Source organism: Nanorana parkeri, unplaced genomic scaffold (assembly GCF_000935625.1).
Source record: "Nanorana parkeri isolate BGI_ZX_2015 unplaced genomic scaffold, ASM93562v1 scaffold851, whole genome shotgun sequence".
Classification (NCBI taxonomy): domain Eukaryota; kingdom Metazoa; phylum Chordata; class Amphibia; order Anura; family Dicroglossidae; genus Nanorana; species Nanorana parkeri.
The window spans coordinates 667,423-692,587 of NW_017307119.1; the positions used below are offsets into that span (position 1 = coordinate 667,423).

At 40.6% G+C, this 25,165-nt stretch overlaps 1 protein-coding gene across 1 annotated transcript in view; it reads right to left on the minus strand.

Annotated features, from left to right (window-relative positions):
- Positions 1-475: 475 nt before the first annotated feature.
- The window catches only part of ANKRD13B (ankyrin repeat domain 13B), a gene marked incomplete at its 5' end in the record, with an annotated part of 42,313 nt that continues 17,623 nt past the window's right edge, over positions 476-25,165 (minus strand). Inside the window, 10 exons of the mRNA XM_018565477.1 lie at positions 476-1,475; positions 2,448-2,521; positions 4,207-4,367; positions 4,670-4,867; positions 8,602-8,759; positions 10,360-10,493; positions 18,270-18,334; positions 20,747-20,828; positions 23,308-23,374; positions 24,309-24,498. Of these exons, the coding sequence (XP_018420979.1) occupies positions 1,286-1,475; positions 2,448-2,521; positions 4,207-4,367; positions 4,670-4,867; positions 8,602-8,759; positions 10,360-10,493; positions 18,270-18,334; positions 20,747-20,828; positions 23,308-23,374; positions 24,309-24,498 (1,319 nt within the window). The remainder of the gene's footprint in view (positions 1,476-2,447; positions 2,522-4,206; positions 4,368-4,669; positions 4,868-8,601; positions 8,760-10,359; positions 10,494-18,269; positions 18,335-20,746; positions 20,829-23,307; positions 23,375-24,308; positions 24,499-25,165) is intronic.

Below are 25,165 nucleotides of genomic sequence, written 5' to 3' on the forward strand. Positions count from 1 at the left end.
TCTATCTATCTATCTATCTATCTTGCCAGATAATTTAGTTGGGGATTGGTCCACACTTTCTTATGGCTTATTGCCTTATACTGGATCATTGCCTTTGCAAAGTTTCTCCCCAACAAACTAATACCCACCTTGTTAGCACTCCCCTGCTGTTTCTTCCTCGGTTGCAGCTGACACTAAAATTCCTGGTTTTGGCTGGTGGGGAAGGCAAAGGGAAGCAGTAACATCACTCTCTCTGTCACGTGGCTTAGATATTGACTGCTCTGGGTATTGATGGAAGAGGGATCTGTGGGGGAGAGCTAGCATAATTGGATCAGGGGTGACCTTTGCAAACACATTGTCACTTTGTCCTAAATGGCCCTCTCTGTGGATGCAAGGTGTTTTTTTTTCCTTTTCAATGGCTGAACTATGAAAATTCCTAATAGTCACAAAATTAATTTTTCAGAATACAAGAGATTTATGAATTCAAGGCTCCATGGGCACAGCTTCTTTATTATCCTTTTATTTTACATCAAACATTGAATTTTCAGTTTCATATGAAAGGAACCCCTAATCTGCAATTTATTTGTGGAAATTGTGGTACTTATACATCACCCAACCACATGTGGTATCCTTAGTGGGGGATTAAAGAGGACACAATAAGCATTTCGCTCTCTAGCTTCTCTTTAAAAGACTCAGACACATTGAATATACTCTATCATAATTTGTTTACACTTACATAGACCCGACCCTGATAATGAAAGAATCAACATATATTGTGCACATAACCCAAAAGAATTCAGATTTCTTTACATCCAACTACAACTCCTTGCGGAGATCACTGTTACAGCAAGTTCCTCTCTGGCCACTAAAAATATAAGGAGGTACCGTATGGTGATTGTTAACCAGTTTGCAGCTGGTGCATTCAATTAATAAATATATGAGTAAGAAATCTGCTTCCAGCAACAAAGAGGATAAAATTACCATCCATTTCACTAATTTATGGGTGGGAGAGCCTGCCCACACCTGAGCTTGTACCCAGTTATTGTATTTATATTGAATCCTTTTAGTTGATATGACACTTCCAAAATGTGGCTATCAGGAAGTATGTCAAGACAAGTCTGCAGAGGTGTATGACCACCATTGCTGGCTCATGTTGCAATGCATTGTGTGTAACAGGAAGCTCCATCTGCACCCATTTCCCTTCTTGATGAGTCTTCCTCAGCCATGTGTCGATGGCTTCCCAAGTGAGCCCTTAGCCAATGTGGATAGGCCTTCTGGGTGCTTGTCTGCTAAAGTAGAGGTCCTGCTATTTCTCAGTTAAGGAGAGCTGTAGGATCCTTTCTAGCTCTTCTTCCTCCTGTTGCTTGAGCATCTCCTCCTCCTCCAGCTCCTTGGCTGAGAGTTCCATGGCTATTCGTAGCTGCTCCTTATAAGTGCTGAATGCATTGCTGGACACGGAGTGTGGGGGGCTGCAGGGCTGGGTGTGCAGGGGGGTTCTGCAGGAAAAGTCCAGGAACACAAAAATCACTCACCTTCTGCCAATGAGGAGATGATAAAGATTTAAAATGCCTCATGGTGAAATGGAAACATCGTATGAAAGGAAGAAAAAAACCCTGTTTTCGCAAAGCCCACTGTTTTTAAATCCCCATGAAAAGTATGAGGTGTTCACATGAAAAATGCTTTCATAACAACAAATCAAACTGAAACTTGATGTCTCCAATGACTCAGGAAAAACACACATATGAGCTGTAATGTTGCAGTTTACCCATTGCTAATGCACCTGATACTAAGCTTGTTGTCATCTTATACTAGTGGTGTATGGTTTTATCCTAACCGATGAGAAAGACTGTAATAGAGACACATTGTCAGCTTGATAATCCTAAAGTAGGCATGCATTTATAAGGCTGCCTGGCCCTGACATATATCTGTCTGTGCTCAGCACAGCCAAATTCCCCCCTCCACTTGCTCATTGAACCCTATAAACTTTCGCCCCGCAGAGTACAGTGTGAAGAATCTCATTAGGAAGTCAATGAACACAATAAATAGCGAGTGAGGCCAGCCCTGGATGTGCTGTTTATGGCCATCTACACAAACCATAAAGGATGTCTCTACTATGTATTTGTGCTGTTTATTGTAGCATAAGCAAGCTGACACAAGAAAATAACCCCTTTAACCATGTTGTGCATAGCTGAAGACGACATTCTATCACTTTTAGCATATAAGGATTGCTGACGGACAATCCAACCCAAGAGACAACATAGATAGCTAGTAATATAACCATCTGTATCCACAAGCATGACAGTCTGCATAATTATGTCACTGGACACAAAATGAATGATATTCTGATACATATATAAGAAAATTATTACTCTTACTGAATGTAATAACATTTCTTTTGGGAGGACCTGTAACAAACTGTACAGTCTGTTGGTCTTATAATCTGTGTTACTTTTCTGCAATTTACAAACCTTTCTCCTTTCCGCTCATTAGAAATTGGATGTGTTCCTGGTTTGCTGTTTGTCAGAGCTTCCCAAATTGTTACCTGTAAAAGTAGAACAGGTAGAGTTGCATATTTTGTTTTATGAATAGACCAGCAGGGTAAGACTACAATACTGAACATTCTAAGGACAATTATGGGCTTTGAGTGAAACCTGCACTGAGAGAGATAAGTCAGCTGCCATTTGTTACCTTTTTTTCTGTCACTGATCCAGAACGAGCGTGCAATGAATGAAGCCAAGACTTCTGATCTGCATAGCTATTGTGGGTCAACTTAAATATTGTGGGTAAACTTAAAAGCCATGAAACCCCTAGATGTGCATGACAGGCAATGTTTCACAAGGGAGCTGCTGGCCATGGTAGTCTACATATTACTCTCAGTACAGATTTCCTAAATAATACAAAATCTCTAAGGTCTACAGAACCCTGGTACAGAATCTAAATAGGACCTTTATTACATATGATATTTTTCAGCTTTCAGTTTCTTTATTTATAAACCTGGTTCAAGTTCTACATCTTAATGTCCTATATGTCTTTTAGACATGTAAAGAGATATAATGCAATAATGCAGGGGCGCCCACTATTTTTCGTCTGGAGATCTACTTTTCAAATGACGAGCTCATTGAGATCTACCAACGAAAAAACACCTGCATTCAGGGGCGGGAGGGGGCGTGGCGGTGCATTGAAATCAATGTCACCGCAGCCAGGCTCCACAGGCAGGCCCCTTGCCCACAGTGCGATCGCCTGCATTAGTGCCGGTGTTCCAGTCCAGTGCGATCCGCAAAAATACCGCCCTTCCACGCCGCCGGTTCCTTCACATCTTCTCGGATCCCCGCTGGGGAGAGCAGCGGGGATCCAGAGAAGCGGCGGGAGGAGAGGACATTGCGATCTACCAGTGATCGCTACGTGATCGACTGGTAGATCGCGATCGACCTTGTGGGCACCCCTGCAATAATGCAATGTGTAAACAATGAGGTGTAATCATATATTGATGGGTCGCACTGACCATGTCACAACTGCATTTTCCCTAAACCAGTAATACAGCCTAGTGACCATGTCTATTTCTCAGAAAGTTCGTAAAAGCAAGTTATTCAATTAAGAATATCAAACTTCACCCATACCCTATATTCTTAGCCATTAGCAACTCACACCCCATCCCAGTGTTTAGGTACCCCCATTCCTCTAACCTATTATGTACCTTTAAGGGGCTTCTGCTTAAAAAGCTCTCCATAAGAAGAAGAGCTGGGAAGTCGGAAAATATCCCCCAGGCTACACTTTGCTGGTCCTGGCAAGATCTTCAGTAATTTTCATAATTGCCAAATGGCTGCATAGGCAGTGCACATAGCCCATATATAGTATCATTCTCATTATAGTCACTTTAAAGCATAAACAATCACTTGATTGACTGGCAGAATAAAACTGCTAAACCACTAAAGCTACTTGTGCTCATGGCTGTATTATTTAGCATTTTCCTTAGCTATGTTAAATGTATACCTGCTGCTGTACTATTAGGGGCTCAGTCCTGACAGCTCTCTCTGATCCAGGAATAGCCAGCCCTTCACTTGTTTCCAACTATGGAGAAGATCTAGCTAGCTCCATTGTTCCTACTGCCACATGTTATTCCCCTTTTGATATACTTATTTCGTAAAACCTTTTAACTGCATCTGAGCAGTATTACCAAAATTAAGCATTAATAAACATGTCTGCCATTTGATGGTGAAGCCATCTTACCTGATCAAATTCACTACCAGCTTCTAGCAAACTTTGCTGGATTGCAAACTGAAGCAGGTCATCCTCCTCCTCACGCATGCTCTCCCGGTAACTCCCTACCACACTGTACCCTCGTGGGGCTTCAAACAAGGTCTGGTCCATCTCACAGCCACGTCCAGAAGCTGTAAACGTACCAGAACACAGTCATAAGTCCATCATCTATTTCAGGTGAACAGGACATACAGTGAAATTAGGTCATCTGCTGACATGTCCACCATTTTAAAAGCAGCTAACTCAGTATGTATGTTCAGGCAAAGCAGTGAAGGTGGAGGCCTGGAGGAGCCATCTGAAATGTTGAAGTGGATCATGCTACTTGCCCATGTAAAATCTGCAGGTGACATGAGGCACAGCCAATGGTAATCCTCTCTATGGTCACCCTTACGCAGGACCTCCTGTGCCCCCAGTGCTGAGGTCTGACACATACTGTTAGGGTCCCTCTGTCCCGCGTCCCCCTGCTGTGGCTTCATACTTATAGAGCTGGTGCTGCTAACACTGCAGGAGTCGCTGCTTGGGGAGGGGGCTTCACTGCTGGGGCTCTGACGGAGGGAGGACACTGGTTCATCACATCCATTCAGGTTTCCAAAGGTAATGCGGGCATTCAGGATATGGAAAATGGGAATTTCTGTCAAAAAACAAATAAGACACAAATATGCCATTACCATCGCTATCTAGTATATCTATAATAATAATAACTACTGTGTATAAGGACAAACTTTACCATTTTTGAACTCTGACTACTGTCTCAACAAAAAAGGAGCGTGATGGTGTCATTGGTAAGATGGGGATGACAAAATGTGTTCCCATATTTTGCTGCAGTCTCTCCTATAGCAGCTGCTTCCATTTATGTTAACTAGCCTTCTACTCTGTGAATATATATATATACACACACACAGTATATACACATATTGCCTGAATGTCTTATTATCAGATTGATCAAAGTCTTTAGCAGGCCTTTAAGCAGGACTGCAGTCTCTTGGCTTTTCTTCTAGAGCAGCCTCCTTCCCAAAACAAGTGTGTGCTTAGGTCTGCTTTCTGTAAACTGCAGTGGAGGTGGATCTGGGGCATGAATCACTCCTTTCTGCATGATCAAATGTGTAGAATAAGATTACAGGGACTTTAATGAGCAGAGTTGATTTTCTTGGTCATCTGAATCTCAGGATTAGGTGCTCTTAGAATGCAGGGCTATTGACAGTGCAAAAATATAGCCTCATGTACATGAATTATCAGACCCTGGGCATATTTTCATGATATTTGTCCACTTTTACTGCAGTGTACCTTTAAATTTATGTGGGTAGTTGACCACATTTATGTTTTAAATATATTTATCCTCCTGACAGAGGCAAACTGCTTAGAAAAAGCAACAAATCTGCATACAGACAGAAATTCAGTTGAAATGAAACTTATCCCCCACTCTCAATAGCTGATCCACATGCAGCCTGCCTCTTACATTTGCAGCTAGCTCCAGCTGTTCCACATCACTGAAGTCTACAAGGCCCTCGGCATTTTTTGAAGCAGCTCTGATTGTGCACTCGTTTTGCAGTGTGGAGAGCTCCACACATATTTATTGTACATGCCAGTTTAAACAGCTGTACACTTGAAAAAACCATCCACATTTCCATGATTAGAATTTCAATTTACCATCACAAATATGCATATGTTTCATAGTAAATACATTTGGATGGTACAAATGGCTGAAGTACTGTGAAGTGACATCAATATTGGCTAATGGAAAAGCGCAGAGCAAGCTTTCGGATGCTTATTCATCAGACATAAAAATTAACCTAGAGCCTAGGAAATGCCAGCTTACCTTAGTTATCAATGTATAGTCCTCTGCAGGTGCATGACCAGCTGTCTTCATGGTCATGTTTAATAAATTCTATATAATTTTATATATATATATATATATATATATCCCCCGATCAGCATTAACATTATGACCACCCGCCTAATATTGAGTAGGTCCACCTTTTGCCGCCAAAACAGGCTCGACCGATTGAGGCATGGACTCCACTAGACCTCTGAAGGTATGCTGTGATATCTGGCACCAGTAGCAGATCTTTTAAGTCAGTAGCAGATCCTTTAACTCCTTCAAGTTGCAAGGTGGGGCCTCCATGGATCGGACTTGTTTTTTCAGCACATTCCACAGATGCTCGATTGAATTGAGATCTGGGGAATTTGGAGGCCAAACCAACACCTCAAACTCGTTCTTGTGTTGCTTAAACCATTTTTGAACCATTTTTGCAGAGTGGCAGGGCGCATTATCCTGCTGAAATCAGGGAATACTGTTTCCATGAAGGGGTGTACTTGGTCAGCAACAATGTTTAGGTAGGTGGTACGTGTCAAAGTAACATCCACATAAATGGCAGGACCCAACGTTTACCAGCAGAAGATTGCCCAAAGTGTCACACTGCCTCTGCAGCCTTGCCTTCTTTCCACAATGCATCCTGGTGCCATCTCTTCCCCAGGTAGGTGACACACATGCACCCGGCCATCCACATGATGTAAAAGAAAATGTGATTCATCAGACCAGGCCACTTTCTTTCATTGCTCCGTGGTCCAGTTCTGATGACCGATCTGCGGATACACAGCCCTATATGCAACAAACTGTTCAAACACCTTTCTATTAAAAGCAGCATTACCTTTTTCGGCAATTTAGGTTCCAGTAGCTCTTATATTAGATCAGACTGCATGAGGCAGCCTTTTTCTCCCCACATTCCTTGGACCACTTTTGGTAGATCCTGACCGCTGCAGACCAGGAACATCGCATAAAAACTGCAGTTTTGGTGTTGCTCTGACCAAGTCGTCTAGCCATCACAATTTGGCCCTTGTCAAAGTCGCTCAAATCCTTACGCTTGCCCATTTTTTCTACTTCCACCACATAAACTTCAGTTGCAAAATGCTCACTTGCTGCCTCATATATCCCACCCACTTCCAGGTGTCATTGTAACAAAATAATCAATATTATTTACTTCAATATATATATATATTTAAACTCCACTTCTGCTTAGCTGCTTTAGTAATTACAAAAGCCAATGACAATGTCCTCGCCCACAGTTTCTGTACCCGCACAGATCCTAAAGCAAGACCTTATAGAGATCCTGTCCATTTTTTAAAGGAATCAAAATGCCAGTTCCCTGGAATAGAAGACCTGTAATACTCACCTTCACGATGGCCCATGTCTCTTTCCCCCCCTCAGTTCCATTGCTGCAGTGTTCATCAGTCTTTTTGGCATCTGACACTTCTGGAAGTGTCAGAAGCCTGTGTCCATGCTGCAGTTCCTTTCTTCGACCTGTGTATCACTACAGGACTCAGCAGTGACATAGGGGTTGGAGGTTAAATTATAATTCTCTGTCAACATGGAGAGCAAAAAGGTCAGTACTGGTCTCTGGATCAAATAACCAACTTCATTAAAGAGTCAGTTCCCCCCAAACTAAATTTGTAAACTATGGGAGATCCTCAAACATGTTCAAAGCCAAGTCTACTCCATTGAGCTGAATCACCCACGGACTTGTTATATCTCTTAGAAACTTGAATGGCTGGTTTTCCAGGAACTAGTTTGTGTCTCTCCACCATTCCACAAAGCATAAACAAAGGCTTTGCTCTTCTGCAACTGGATTACATCATTATTCATTTTACAGTATGAAGAGCCCATCAGGGAAGTGTGATACCCTAATTTGGTTCGGTAACTCCCCTAACAAGAAAGCTGAGGTGGGAATTCTGGTTGATCTCACTGCTGGAGGTTCTAGAGTGATAACCTGTGTTTTTTTTTGTTACCAGTCATAAAAAAATAAAATATCTATGTTTATACATGTCAAATACTTGCCTCATTCAGGAACTCCAAGTCTTATATTTCTGCTACAGAGTAACACGATTTGCATATAAGCTGCAGCAGTGATAAGGGGGTCTCTGAGTGCACAATGCTTCTCTTTAAGCAGAAAAATCTCTAAGCTAGAAGCCCTAAAGCTAGCCAGGGGCTGAACAAGAAAAAATGTTTGAGTTCCCCATCTGCTTTAAACAGTGTGGATGGGGGATCTTCGCTACTGGGCTATTCTCACAACCGGTGCCCACAGCTATCAAAATACCTAAACAGTGACTGCAAATGATTGGCTGGCAATTTTTGGCCTGGCTCCTTTAACAAAAGTCGAATAAAAAATAAACTTTTGTTGAACGGAGTGGTGCCGATGGGTTCATCCACAGCTCGAATTTCATCCTCGTCCTGCTGAATTCAAGAAGTGTATGGCCAGCTTCAGAGATATAAGAAGCCAGGAATAACTCCAAGCTGAAAAGCCTCCATCTATACTCAAATACCACTTATGTGGCCTGAATATTCATAGACTTGTCATTAAATTCACTTACCAATTTTTACAGGAAATCCTGGGGGTAGCCTGAGAGTGATAAAGTCACGGAGTTTTGCAAATAGTGCATTGCTTATTGCCATGAGGTCAATGATAGGTGCCACCTGTTCAGCCAGAGAGAGGGGGTGGTTCTCACACAACCATAGTTTGGCTTTGAACCTACATGCATTTTACAAAGGAAGAAAATGTGTAATTAGTGATACCAAATAAGAGTCTGATAAAAAGAGAGTGCAATAGTGTATGGGCAACAATGTATGTATAATTGTTCTTATATATTCTATTCTACTGTGCTATATTTTATATATTATTTTCATGCCAGAATGTAATTGTTTATATATGGATGTGTGTGTAAATTGTATAGGTACCAAAATATTTCACTATCCTGAAGATAAACTTGTGCAAAGAGTCAAAAGTTGCTAGGGGTATTCTAAATGTTCCTCAAGAGAGAAGAGGGTGTTTTTATATCAGCAGAAATAAATAGGTTCACACCTTTGTGTTTGTTTTGATGCCTTTTTTTTTACCATTGTTTTCAATGCACGTTGATGTACATTTTTAATGTGTTTTAATACATCTTTTCTGTTGGCCAATAAAAAAATATATATGCTGTGACAATGCTCATTGTCACCTTTGAATCTTCTTCTTGGATTGTTTGTGCTGTGTATTGCTGTTTGTAATGCAGTAACATGTCAGGAATGAAGGGAAAGAGGGTAAAGACCAATAAGTAAAATGCAAAGTTTCTACTAACCTTTTCTCTTATTTATTTAGGGAGCTATATGTCAACCACTGTGATAAAAGTTGTCACCAATGGTTTCCCAGGCTCTGCTCTTTTCTCTCTGTATTTGTAGCAGTGGTAGAAGAGGGAGGGTGAGGCTGCAAGCCTACCAGGTAAGCAAACACTCCCACTCCTGCAGCCATCTTGCTCTGAGGTGGTGTGTGAGCACATAGCAGGTATCCAGGGGGGCGGCTTGTTATCAGGGGCTAAAAACGCATGAAAATGCATGCAAAATGCATCATACATGCTTTTTCATGTGACGCAGGCAGAAAACTGGACCTGAGCTATTTCTAACACACAGATATGAGCAGGGTCTATCTTTAAGGGAACCTTTACTCTCTGCGGCTAGAAATCCCATCAGCATGCAGCTCTGAATGCTGATATGAAATGATCTTACATTCATTAGTTAAACAAACATATTTTCATTTTATTTACAATTTGTGGTTTTCTACTTCCTGGTTCTCTTTGGCAAAAGTGATGTAATGTGCCCAAGCATTGCATCCTCGGAAGCTTACATCAGCAGAGCATTGCTGGGAAATCTCATCTGTAAATTCATGAGAGCTCAGGGAAAGGCATTGATGATGTGCATGATCACATGTCCTAGTCACATGTGCCAGAGTTCCAGGAAGTAAAGGGAGATTGATTTGTCTGCCCTTAGTGAAAATGGCCACTGTGAGAAGAATGGGGAGGAAAAGAAAAACAAGGTATGCAAAGAATAAAAAGTCTGATATTATCTAAAAGTATCTGTTTGTAGATTGTCAGTACTAAACATTCCTAAAGGTGTCTTTGTTGTTATTTTGAAGATATGGGTAAAGGTCCTCTTTAACATCGTCTTTATTAACACAAGCGTTTTAGAACTTTTTGACATGCATGTTAAAATGGGCCTAAGTGCACTGCATGTTTATACTGTATATTTTGGGTAATGTGGTTATGTAGGTGGCACTGTTTCTCACATTGCTTAGATTATTCATAATCAGCACCACTCACTTCTGAGTTTTGGTAGTGAGCTCCATGGGTCGCCCCATATCCCGGTGTCCCAGCTCGAAGTTAGGATCAAAGTATTCATCCGGTGTAATGGCTGTTGGATTGGTCTGACTAAAAGTCTGGGTAATTAATGTCTGCTAAAAAAAACATTTGTTAAAAGCAAACAATTATTTTATAGTCTTTTACAGTTTTTTTAGATATGTGATTGTGAACAGCTTAATGTAAACATTTGTATCAATAAGTGATTAGGGAAATGTACAATAATGTTTTAGATATACAGAAATAATATATTAGCTTGATATTATTACTGTTATCAATATGTGCTAATGTTATAAAAACCTTGTTCCACCATTTAAATATACACATACATACACTTACCATATTCAATGAAAACAATTCACCTCTCTTATTAGCAAACGACTTCCATCGCATGAAGATTGTACCTTCCTAATTGTATAAGCTAATCTTATACTTATTAAACTCAACTATTGTAATAACATTTGGTTCTCATGAAAACTAACTGTATGTGTGAAAAGTTCGGTTTTGTTTTACTGGTTACTCCCCCTGTGTCAGTTTTAATTTCTTACTTTCTGATAATGCATCTTGTCAACTATTGTCTCTTCTATTATAAACAATAGACTGAAGCCAAAAACAATGCACTTCCAATGTGGCTGATAGTTCCACTTTAAAATAAGATTAACTTTTTTTTTTTCAATAAAGTACCAGTTAAAGCAAATATACATTGCCAAGCAAAGTAACTTTCTGTCTAGTTAAAGATCACATGGTGACAGGGCAGTCTCCATCAGCTGTCCATCTATTAGTTTGGAGAAGTGAGGAGCAGGTGGGGGGGGGGTTTATCAGGGGAATGGCTTGCCTTCCTGTGTCTGTGTGTTTGTGGAGACAAACACAGCTTACTAGCGCACACAAAGGTGGCTCTATAGGAATCTGCAAGGAAAAGGAGTTACTCTAAAAAAGGACATCAGCGCCATGCTTAGCGGATCAGCTGCTAATTCTTCAGGAAACCTTTAAATATCAAAAAGCAGCATCTACTGTAAGTGATTTAATCAGCATTTGTAATAGCTTAAAAAACCTTTCACTTTAATCTTTAAGATAAATACTGCAAAATAACTAAAAATATGTACTGGAGATACAAAATACTTTCTCTTTAAAGTTTGAGGATCTTGTTTCTGTATATAGACTGAATGCTGCTGATTACTAAGGTCCTTTGACTGGATGGTGGGCCTGCGAGGGTTGGAGCAAAGTTCTGATGGTATTTTCAGGCACATTGTCATGCTTATTCAATTTTCCGTATTATGGGTATAACAATAATACTAATAATTTCCTATGGGGCCATCAAGAAACCACTGAAAAACAAAACAACTGCTGCCTGTGTCAGACTTGCTAAAGAGCACTTGGATGTTTCACAGAATTGTTGTTGGTTGTATGTTTAGGGAGCAAATGAGAAATGCTTTTATTATTGGCCTTTTTTGTATTTTATTGTGGTTAATGTGTAAACTGTTATGTTTTAATACTGTTTACCAACAACAAAACCACATCCCAACTGTGAAGCATGGTGAATAACGTGTAATAGTAATGTGCTCCCTTTCTGCATAAATGCCTAAAAGGGTTGCAGTTATTGAATACATCTGTGGTGCTGTGGTGTGAGCTGGATAAAGATATCCAAATATATATACATGAACTAACTAAAACAGCTTTGTATATAGTATTGGGACTAAATAACTCCCGCCCCACAGTTCTGAAACGTTTTTGTTTCAAATGGTTCAAAATTGTTGAAACTTACATGCGATACACTAAAACATTGCCAGAGAAGAATGAGGCATGTGGGCCACATATGTTCGAGAAGGGATTAGGATTATAGGCTTTTCAGATAAAGAGTTTTACCAGATTTCAGTGACTAGAATATCTGAAATGTCAGATCATTGGATACAGGATCTAGCATCTGTATTACAAAAGTTTAAAAATTGTGCCACAGGTTTAGAATCTTCACAAGGTTTATGGAAATTCAAGTAATTTATATGTCTATTTACTGCTGTGGGTTGCTTTAGTCTTATAAGTGGAAGTGAGGCCAGTGGTGTACCGTATTTTGGTTTTGTACTGCTCTAGACAAGACTACATTCAGGTACCACCAATCTAAATTTGTCCCACCCCTTCCTGTTTAAGACATTTTGCATAACCTGTCAGTTGCTGGATACAGCGTACACACAATATCCAGCTTCTTACAGGTTGCGCTATCAGCGTAGCAGGGAAGCCCGCTGTGCATTTGACTTATCCTGTCAGAAGCTGGATACAGTGAGTGTCTGTTTTAATAGTAACAGGTACGCGTTGTATCATTTCTGCCAGTGTCAGAGAGGAGGGTGAGCTTGTTGGTGGATTCGAGTAAGGATAATTTATTTCATTTTCTCTTAATGGCAGGTGAGGCTCTGCCTTAATGGTTTGAGGGTGGCATTTTCTGCCGCTCCCCTGGAAAGTGCTGCCCAAGACAAATGCCTAGTTTACCTTGCGGTAAAGATGCCTCTGAGAGAGGCATGTAAATACCTTCTACACTGCACGGAGGATGGCCAACAGGCCTGAAAGAGCCATATGCAGTTAGAAATGAATGGCTCTGTAATATTAGGCTGTATCTGTGCTGTAAACCAGCAGGTCTGGATGCACAGTTGGCTCACGGGCAAAAAGGAATGATTTGAAAGTTTATGCTCAGTACCTTAAAATAAGGAATAGAACCTTTTAATTTTGGGTTTGTGATAGAAGTGAGACAAGAAGAAACCTGTTCTGTTTCAAGAAGGCTCTACTGTGCTTCACACTGGTTACTTGATGAGCGTTTTGGGTAATTTTGCCACACCTCATCATTGCTTGTCTGGTTATACTTTTTTTTAAATAACACTAAATCATAAAAGAATTTAATTATCAAAATATTGAGGGGAAACATCTAAGGCTGGCCTTAGGCAGACAAATCTGCATATCCTCTGTAGCTTCAGGACGTAAGCTGTTTCACACCTGGAGGGCAGAATAGTAACACCTTCCTTTCCTCTGCTCAAAAAGGAAAGGTTACAATTTATAGATCATTGGTTCGGCCTCATCTGGAGTACGCGGTCCAGTTTTGGCTGCCGGTACTAAGAAGGGATGTCCTTGAGCTGGAGAGAGTCCAGCAGAGGGCAACCAAACTAATTAGGGGAATGGAGGACCAGAGCTGTGAGACAAGGTTACTGAATTTAAACATGTTCACGTTGGAAGTAAGGAGATTAAGGGGGATATGATTTTCATGTACAAGATGTTCAATGGTGACAGCAACATTGGCAACAAACTCTTTAAGTTTAACTCCATTACAAAGACTAGAGGCCACCACCTAAAGTTGGTGGAGAAAAAATTCCAGCACAAGGGGCGAAGGGGGTTCTTCACAGTAAGAGCGGTTAGGGTCTGGAACTCACTGCCACCTGCAGTGATTTCAGCTAAGAGTGTGGAATTGTTCAAGAAACTTTTGGACGATTTCCTGAGGGACCGTAATATTCAGGGATACAAGTATTCCTAAAGTGGACCTATATGGGTTAGACTTGATGGACTTATGTCTTTATTCAACCCCAAATACTATGAAACTATGTAACTATGTAACAATCGGTCCCCTGGATACATCTGTGTGTAATAACGATACTGCAAATAAAGTGTTCCTGTTACCCCCTAGAATACATCTAAACAGCCTGATTACTGCCTGAGCATCACACAGGATGATCATCATACTTGGAGCAGGTCAGTCCAGTGGCGTAACCAGAGTTATGGGCGCCCGGGGCAAGTGACCCCCCCGCACCCCCGGTTGTTACGCCACTGGGTCAGTCCATTTATAGCTATACTTAGGGAGTGTCTGTGTTGTCCCACAGCAACCAAAGACATTCTTCATTTAAAAAAAAAAACGAAAGAAACAAAAGGAACGTGCTAAATAAGGTCAGTCAGGGCAAAGTAACTGACTGTTACTGCCACATACACAAAGTTTCTACCACACTGTATTGTTTCTTTATTACACGCCAGTAGATATAGTAACAAAAGAACTATCAGTGCTACAGTACACTGGCATCAGCTGAAAGCAGTGGACGTGTTCCAGACATTTGCACAAATACATTACCACAAGCCGAATAAAAAGCAAATGACTGTCAAACCTAGCCTTGCAGCCAAGAATGCCATGATGTTTTAATCAATTCCAGGACAGGCCAATTACAGCTATTTAAAGAGGCTTTGCGAGAGCCAGTTCATAGCAGGATATCCAGGTAAACAATATGCAAGGACAAAAGGTGTACTCTGCAGTACACTGTATATTCTCTGTAATGCTCAAGGTTCATTTTCACAATATTTTAACTAAATATTAGAAATTCACTAAACCTAAAAACGAGTTGCTTTATCTATAGGAATCTATACGTATACATTTTTTCTTCACTAACAAGTGGAAAGTGCAGTACTGTGTTAGTCATAGATTGGAGTAGGAAAGTAAAAATTTAGGTGAATCCCATTTATTGGCTTACTGAATATATTTTAGGATGTAAGCTTCAAAAAAAAAAATCAGTGGCTTATTTATAGCAGAACAGTGGATACCACTATTCACTTTCTGTTTGACACCACAGCTTTTGCTGCAAACTGTGTCTGTGTTCTACAAGTATTTCATAAAATGAGGACACACTGTGAAGCCTACGATGACCAACGGAGTTCTCACTGTAGAGAGAACTCCATGATTACAAGAGACAGGTCATATGACCTTGACAGATCATGTGCCCGAGCTCTCGTCCTCTCAGCATTTTATTTTCGTGATTCATTTATTGTAATAAATTCCACTCTGCTTGCTTTTTAGTCATAAAACATTACTGCTGCTTTATAAATGGTTCCTTCAGTTTTCTTCTGCTTAGGCATAGTTTTATAACAAAACAAAAAAATACTTATATGACACAAGTCATACACATATACACACATATACAGAGGATATCAACGAACTCAAGGTATTAATTAACTTTTTTTGTCTTTGCCTCAGCATCTAGATTTCCTTGTTTGTTGTTGGTTTAATTAACTTGTTTTCTTTGATGCCCACTGTACTTGAGTATATAATTATGATTTTTGGAGAAACCATATTTGAAGAAGCTTTTCAAAAGCTTGCATAAATATGTTTAATTAGCCAACAAAAGGAATCGCCTACATTTTTACCTTGCAATAAACATTGCTAAAAGCAGACCTTGCATGTCATTTAACCCACTTAAATAAACAAAGGACTATCTAATAATGCCCTATTTCATCTAGTGTCAGGTCCATTAAATCTTCCCTTGTAGCAGTGTGTATTGGAGCAGCCAAATTTCTAGGGTGACGGCTTACCAATTCCCCCCTTGCTCACGTACTCTGACATTTTGTGAAACTTCAGACACCCATGAATATAAGTGCAGCTCCCAAGGCAGGACAGAGTTCGCAGACATCACACAACTAGCACACCAAGAACTCTGGGTCATCTCACAGAGTGGCACAGAATTAGAAATCTCCATAAAATACTGACTTTACTGTACCATTAAATATTTTTACAGGTTCATCATTTTTATTTGTTGTTCATTTAAGCTTTTTAAAAATAATTAAAACAAGGTCTACACCAGCCTGGTCACACTGTGATAACCCTGTACATATACAGTATATTCTCCTACGGCTAAGGTCTCATTAGTTTTATAGCATCTATGTAATCCTCAGACATATTGACTAATCTCAATTATAGCATATCATATTCGTGACCTCCAGAGGAGATCATAATTACAGGTACTTTGTCACATTTTCTTTGTGACGTGTTTTACGGTCTACATACACTAGGGGGAAAGTATAATCCATTATTATAGTATACTGAATGCTTACTCATCTCCTCAGGCAACCACTCATGTGAATGTACCTGTGGGGTCCCATTAGTGCTCGTCTCAAATGATGATGGAAGCTGTCAGCTTCTAAGAGGCCTGTCCTCTGTCTGTTGGCATCTACAGCCACGTGGAGCATATGGCTAGAGCAAAACAGACATTTGCTCTCTGTGGATGTAAATGCAAACAGAAGTGTAGACAGGTAGGTGAATAATTTAAATAATAATTTATCAACAGTAAAAATCATTCTTTAATACCTTGATCCACCTTTTATTTCCTATTATCTAACATCTTAGGCTTAGTAGAAGCTGGCTACAATGTAGTCCAATGACAATTCTGGGCTGGAAATTACCTCCTGCAATAATCATATCTCCATTTTACAAACCATTTGCTAAATATGCTCTAGGAACTATTTCCTGGAACTTTTGGGCAGCACAGTGGTGTAGTGGTTAGCACTTCTCCCTGGCAGCACTGGGGGTCCCTGGTCACTACCTGCATGGAGTTTGCATGTTCTCCCTGTGTTTGCGTGGGTTTCCTCCGGGTACTCCGGTTTCCCCTCACACTCCAAAGACACGCTGGAAGGTTAATTGGCTCCTCTCTAAATTGGCCTTTGTGTGTATCCATGTGAGATAGGGACCTTAGATTGTAAGCTCCTTGAGGGCAGGGACTGATGTCAATGTACAACTATGTAAAGCACTGCCTAAAATTGTCAGCGCTATATAAATACCTGTAATAAAAAATGCCAAACATCTGGAAATATTTCTCAACGGTCTTTCACATAAACAGACTTGTGTTTTTAGGTGTATTGCCCTAAATACATGAATTCTTACTCTGCCACAGGACATTTTAAAGTCCAATTACACTCAAAACAGGTACTTAACCTTTCTGGGGTTGATAACACTGAATCACATGAGATACTTATAAATGTCAGGTTCTTCAGTGCTAAGTGTTTTTGAAGTAATACCCAGCTGTCACTTTTTATTGCAAAGCCAGGCAAAAGTGTCATGATTCTCAGGCAGGTTCTCCAATGTATATAATACACTAATACAGTAAGCTTTTTGTTATGAGACACAAAATACTGCAGTGATCTCTAGTGAATTAAATCCATGCCTGATCGATATACGATGCAAACATTTTATTATCTTGTAACGTGTGGGTGGGAAACATTTTTTTTGCATTTTTTATGTTACTTAAATTTTAACTTTTTTTTTTTTTACACTTAACCTTATTGCTATCGCATAGGGGGCTAACAGGCCCAATTTTAGACTGTAAGCCCTCAGGGGCAGGGCCCTCCTTACCATCATGTCTTGAATTGCATTGTAATGTCTCCCTTATATTGTAAAGCGCTGCGCCAACTGTTGGCATTATATAAATCCTGTATAATAATAATATGTAATACCAAATGAGATGTGACATATCCTCTTTATGGAGACATCAGGGGTCTTTCAGACCCCTAATATCACCTAGGGACCCCAAAGTAGCTGATGAAGCAGAGATCTGCTTCACCAGCTTCTTCTCCTGGCTTTACTTATACCTTCAGTTCAAGGACCTATTTCTGTATAACATTAAGTGATATGGGAAGTGACATGCAGGGAAATGTAGCATACCCTTACTGCCATAGAAATTATTTAAATCACTACAACCATTTTTTCACTGTCACCTGATGGTATGCCTACAGGTATAAAATTATAATAACTAAATGCGTGTCTCACAGCCAATCACTTTGCAGGAGTGTAATTTCTCTTTTAATTATAATTATAAAGCCAGCATTTCCTAGGCCCACTTTTCTTTGCTCCAGGTATAATAAGACAGCTTTAAATTCTCCTTTATGATCTAAGGGTAAGTAAGGTTCTCACAATATAATCAATGATAATTGCTGGACATGAAGCTGGTATGATCACATTCTGACAAAACAGGCATCGATTATACTGGTTTTAGGGGGACAGCTAGTACAGACTTTACAGTACAATCACACAGCACAGCATGGAAGGATGCTGCAAATAAACTGTTATTCAGAGCTACAAAAATAATACTTACCCCATTGTTTGGTCCTACGTGCTGCTCAGCTATCCCCAGGAATGATTGCAAAGGTGTTTTGCTACCTGCAAAGAAAATGGAAAAATAGCTGACAAACAGGACAAACCTAAGAATTTACTCTGCCTTGTACAACAGATTAACTGTCACCCTTCTCTTTCCTTCTCCCAAGCATCACTATTGTTCATGTGAGTGCTTTATATAATACAAAGCAGTAAGAGTCATCATAATCATTGCTATCCATAAGTAACCATCAACTGAATCTAATTACAGAGGCAGGCACTCGACTTCAGTAGAATCTTAAAAATCAACTTTTAGAAAAAAAATGAAATAAAGTTTATGGCAGTAGCCACATCAGATTTCATATTTAATTCTCTAGTGTGTACTAAATCTAATAATTAGTTCAGGTATTCAGCTAGTAGCACAGGCACATCTAGATGATGCCTTAAGCAGGTTCAGGGTTACAACTGCTTGTTAAAATAGGTTCATCATAACATTTTAAAGTTCTACCTTAAGAAATCTCAAATAGTTGACTTCCTTAAAGAAACACTGTCACCTATGACCATTCAGGGCAATGACACGGGGGGGAATTTATCAAAACTAGAACTAGAACTAGCAACTAATCAGCTTCTCTCATTCTTTGTTCATTTAAGATTTGAAAAAGAGAGAGAGGCGCCGAACTATGTGGAGTGCATTATAAATTAACATGATCTGTGTGCAGTACCACTATACAATCTGCAGATGGCATTGCTATCCAGTGACGTCTAATACTTAGCTGTTCCTTGGTTAATTCATAAGAAATACATTAGCATGTATTTCTGATTCGGTAAACAAAGCAAGTAGAGTCCTTTCCTGTATTAAGAGGGGAATGTCTTGCAAGGACAAGTCCGTAATTGTGCCACTTTAATGATGACTGGTTCGGCCTCATCTAGAGTACGCGGTCCAGTTTTGGGCACCAGTGAACAGAGGGGATGTCCTTGAACTGGAAAGAGTCCAGAGGAGGGCAACCAAACTCATAAAGGGGATGGAGGACCTGAGCTATGAGAACAGGCTACTAAAATTAAACATGTTCTCCTTGGAAGTAAGGAGATTAAGGGGGACATGATTTTCATGTATAAAATGTTTACCGGGGATAGTAACATTAGCAGCACACTCTTTACATTTTACTCGATGACAAGGACGAAAGGCCACCACTTCAAATTGGTGGAGAAAAAATGTCAGCACAAGGGGCGAAGGGGTTTCTTCTTAGTTAGATCAGTCAGGGTCCCAAACTCGCTGCCACATGCTGTGATTTCGGCTGAGAGTGTGGAATCGTTATATATACAGGGGTACAAGTACTCTTAAGATTGAGATCGCACTACAGCCACGCCCCTCACCCATAGTGCGATCACCCGCACCCAGAACGCAGGCACATAAGTGCCTACGTTCCGGTCCAGTGCGATCTGCAAAAATGCTGCAAGCACTATTTTTGCAGATTGCACTGGACCGGAATGCAGGCAGGCGATCACACTGTGGGCGGGGGGCATGGCTGCGGTGCCATTGACTTCAATACAACCCTCCTGCCCCTGAATGCAGGGGGTCGGCCGGCTTGCATTCAAGTGCGTTCTAGAGGCGTCGGCGTCCTGTCCTCCCGCGGTGCTCATGTGGCCGACGTTGCATACGAGTAGAGGTGTTTTGCCCCTTTCCGTCTGCGGCGTCTAACACATTCAGCTGACAGCCACACGAGCATGGTCGTAGCTAGCTCCTTTTGCACTCGAGGTAAGAAAAAAACTGTGCCCCCCCAACAGCGCCCAGGATTTATTTTTTTTACTATTTTCTTATTTGTTATTTAGTTTTAATCTAAGTTTTTTTTTTACTGTTGGGGGGCTTCTGGTAAATATAATGTTGGCCATTCGGACGGAGCCACTGTCACAGCAGCATGTGCGGTGAGGAGAGAGAGATCCGTCGGCTGTCAGATCCAGGCGGAGCGGCTCTCTCTCTCCTCACCACTTGGCATGTTGCTGTGATAGCGGCTCCGCCCCCCGCTGCTGCAGCGCTTCGTTCACTTCTCCTCAGGAGAAGGCAGGAGGACAGGACATCGCGATCTACCAGGGATCGCGATCGACCTAATGGGCACCCCTGCAGTAACCCATTAAAGTTAATAATCTTGATGCTTGTTATGAGTTATTGCACTTTGGACATCTTCGAATAACCCCAAGATACTATTTTACATCAAGCAGAATGTCTTGAATTAAAAGGATGCATGTTGTGTCAATAAAGCAGACTTTCCTCAGTTACCGAATCATACCCAGTTAAGAACTGTTCCCTAAGTCCCAAGCAACAGTTATTAAACTACAATGATAACTTTTGTGTGTCAATATAATTCAGGCTGGATAAGCAAAATGTCTTAGGCCAACCTAGGTCATAGCACTGAAGACATCTTCTGATTATTATTATCATGGTGTCCACTGTCATGGAATATTATTAGCTTATTCTATTACCTTTGCTCTTTCCTTTGTGCTGGTCTGATAAATGTTCTGTGCGGGTTCTAGTGATTAATTCTACATTGGAAGCCCCATACACCTGAGAAAAGAGTTAGAAGAGACATTTTTTAGAAGCTGTACTTTATATGTGTTTATTCAAACAGCGAGGGCTTTCCTTTACTGAAAAGAACCTGTCAATCACAAACTATACTGGTGGTCAATCAGCCCAGAAACATCTTTGAAGATTATGTGACCCATCCCACACTCCATAACAACACATACAGTATCTCACAGAAGTGAGTACACCCCTCACATTTTTGTAAATATTTTATTATATAATTTCATGTGACGACACAAAAGAAATGACACTTTGCTACAATGTAAAGTAGTGAGTGTACAGCTTGTATATCAGTGTGCATTTGCTGTCCCCTCAAAATAACTCAGCACACAGCCATTAATGTCTAAACCGCTGGCAACAAAAATGAGTACACCCCTAAGTGAAAATGTCCAAATTGGGCCCAAAGTGTCAATATTTTGTGTGGCCACCATTATTTTCCAGCACTGCATTAACCCTCTTGGGGATGGAGTTCACCAGAGCTTCACAGGTTGCCACTGGAGTCCTCTTCCACTCCTCCATGACGGCATCACGGAGCTGGTAGATGTTAGAGAAACTAGAAAAACATTGCACAGCGGTGTGGCTTCTACATATTTTTGGCCAAAAGTTTGTGCAACTAAAACCTCTGCTTTTAACGCATACTGTTGACAGGGTAATTTGTTTTGTTGCAGGTTAGCTGGCAGGTGAGCTGGGGATTTTTTGTGTTTTGTATAGATGTAAGAGACCTTGCGCTCCTCCACAGATGCTCAATAGGGTTTAGGTCTGGAGACATGCTTGGCCAGTCCATCACCTTTACCCTCAGCTTCTTTAGCAAGGCAGTGGTCGCCCTGGAGGTGTGTTTGGGGTCATTATCATGTTGGAATACTGCACTGCGGCCCAGTCTCCAAAGGGAGGAGATCATGCTCTGCTTCAGTATGTCACAGTACATGTTGGAATTCATGGTTCCCTCAATGAACTGTAGCTCCCCAGTGCTGGCAGCACTCATGCAGCCCCAGACCATAACACTCCCACCACCATGCTTGACTGTAGGCAAGACACACTTGTCTTTGTACTCACCTGGTTGCCGCCACACACGCTTGACACTATCTGAATCAAATAATTTTATCTTGGTCTCATCAGACCACAGGACATGGTTCCAGTAATCTATGTCCTTAGTCTGCATGTCTTCAGCAAACTGTCTGCGGGCTTTCTTGTGCATCATCTTTAGAAGAGGCTTCCTTCTGGGACGACAGCCATGCAGACCAATTTGATGCAGTGTGCGGCATGTGGCCTGAGCACTGACAGGCTGACCCCCCACCCCTGCAACCTCTGCAGCAATGCTGGCAGCACTCATACGTCTATTTCCCAAAGACAACCTCTGGATATGACGCTGAGCATGTACACTCAACTTCTTTGGTCGACCCTGGCGAGGCCTGTTCTGAGTGGAACCTGTCCTGTTAAACCGCTGTATGGTCTTGGCCACCGTGCTCCAGCTCAGTTTCAGGGCCTTGGCAATGTTCTCATAGCCTAGGCAATCTTTATGTAGAGCAACAATTCTTTTTTTCAGATCCTCAGAGAGTTCTTTTGCCATGAGGTGCCATGTCGAACTTCCAGTGACCAGTATGAGAGAGTGAGAGTAATAACACCAAATTTAACACACCAGCTCCCCATTCACACCTGAGACCTTGTAACACTAACGAATCACATGTCAACGGGAAGGGAAAATGGCTAATTGGGCCCAATTTGGACATTTTCACTTAGGGGTGTATTCACTTTGGTTGACAGCGGTTTAGACATTAATGGCTGTGTGTTGAGTTACTCTGAGGGGGCAGCAAATGCACACTGATATACAAGCTGTACACTCACTACTTCACATTGTAGCAAGTGTCATTTCTTCTGTCGTCACATGAAATTATATAATAAAATATTTACAAAAATGTGAGGGGTGTACTCACTTCTGTGAGATACTATACCAGCGGTTTTATGGAAGTGGACCAGCCTGCCCAGCACCATTGCAGCAACTGTATTCTCTGGCACAAACTGTTTTGACATCCAGCTCATGCGCTGACAGAAGCCACAGAAAAGGAAAGACGTGTATGGCGTAAATGCAAGAAAATAGATGGCTATTGTTCTCTATGGCATCTCCAAGGGCATGTGCCAGGTTTCAAAGCAGTCTGAAAATGCCAAAGATGAGAACCCTATGCTGGTTCTGTGGCCTCAGCATAGTTATATCTTTGGAGCTGCATAAGGACATAATAATATTGTGTACAGATAAGTACAAGTAGTTCCATCCATGCCAGCTGTTACTACATAGAAGGATTTCCTAACATGTTACATATTTCTTCTACTGTAAGTAGTAGTAATATTCCTTTGAATAAAGGCCTGCAGTGCTCCACCTTATGATAAGCTGAAAATACTCTTCTATCCCAGGAAAGCAATGCTTGCATTTTTAGTCTAATGTATTTGTGCAGGTAACACTCCTAACCTTCGCTTCATAGCCATTAATAACCTCCGTTTTCTCGCTTCTCCACCCCAGGATTCCTGATTTGTTCCTGTGCAGCAAATATGAACAAAACAAAAATATTTATGATTTTTTTTAAATAAACACAATATGATTAACAGTCACACATGGAAAAATATACAATTTTCCCCCCTTTAAGTTCTTTCAAATTATGTTAAATATATACATTTTATAATGACTTAGTAGGTTTGTGTGTTAATCTGTACTTCAAAATCCATATTTCTTTTTCACCTGATAGAGTAATTCCCACTCATTAATGCTGAGGCGTTTTGTGCACAAAATACTTTTGCAACATCATGTTTATTTACTTTTTAAATCTGAAGTCCAGGCTGATATAAAAGACACAAATTAATAAAGTCCCTATACAGCAGTGGTTAGAAAGAGAGGGAGAAGAAGCGCGAGGAACCCAACAGAATGTGATAAGAGGAGAGAGCAGTGTGACAGAAAGATGAGTTCATCAGCCTGCTGCTTCTCCTTTTACTCTCCAGTCACAAGCTGGGGGAGGAACAAGACCTGTGGGTCTCTTAGGACTGTGTGGACAGAGATAAAATATCTCCCCTTAACATATTTCATCTGAGTATGTAGCTGTTTGCCTGATGTTCAGCTTTAATCTATTTTCATTTTAATGGTAAATGTATTGATATTTTTGTTATGTAATGAATGATGACACTTGATTTTTCATTTCAGTCAAATCATCATAGTTATCAATTAATCAATCATATGCTCCGATCTAATTAGTGGATGAAAACTTAATACTAGCAATGTCTATACAAACAGAATATTTTTGGAGTGGACTCAGATTTCTTTGTAACCCACTTATGATTCCAGCACAGAAGTTTTTACTATTCCCTACTAAATCAAAAATGAAAAAAAAGTGTTGGCTATGGAAACACTTTATTCATTCGCCTTGTTAATACAAATATTTGTATTCTGTATACACCACAATTCTGACAAATTTCACTGACCTCTCAAAGGCAATGTTCTTGGTGTCCAGCTGAGTAGTGACTACTGGGGCTGTCAGGCGGCCCATGGCCTGTTCCTCGGTGGGCTGCACAGCAGCCAGAAGAACTTCATGGTCCTGGGAACCTATAGTTAGAGTTTCAGAGAAGACAACTCTTTTGTCATGGTCGATTTCCATGACCACAGCGCTGGTGTCTGTGGGTGCATAATAAAGTATGTAGTTAGAGACAGAATGAGAATACCGTAACTGAACAAATTCCATAAAACAGTACATATCTCTTATGATGAAGTGCAGTACCTGCAGAGTAACCAAATTAATTACCCATACCATTCAATCAGAAAATATCTTAACTGACCTGACCACTGTAAAATTCAATACAAAAATCAGAATCAGAAATCTGACTGGTTACTAGGGGTAGTTGTAAGTGTCAAACACTTAACCAACCCATAAACATGAGATAAAAGTCAACAGAAACAAACAATTTTAACACGTATGGACAACTGCCAGCAAGAGTTTTTTTCATCAAAGATCTTTTCCAACTTTTAGACTTGTATCTGCCAAATAGTCATGCAAGGTTGGATTTTCCTATCACTATTATTTTCCCCTGTGATAAGTAATGTGGATGTGTAACCATTCCCCACCCCTTCCCCAAGCTCAATACGCATTAAAAAATGTTGACTGAATAATTTTGATCAGATTATACAGGATTTTGGAAAGATGTTTTAGCATTTGTATTGTGCCTGGATGTTTAACCGCCATCTGATATCTGGACTGGTCATGAATAATATTTTTGAAACGGCTGCCACTAATCTAATATCTATGAACTGCACAGTGTAAGGGACATAATGAGACTGACCCCAA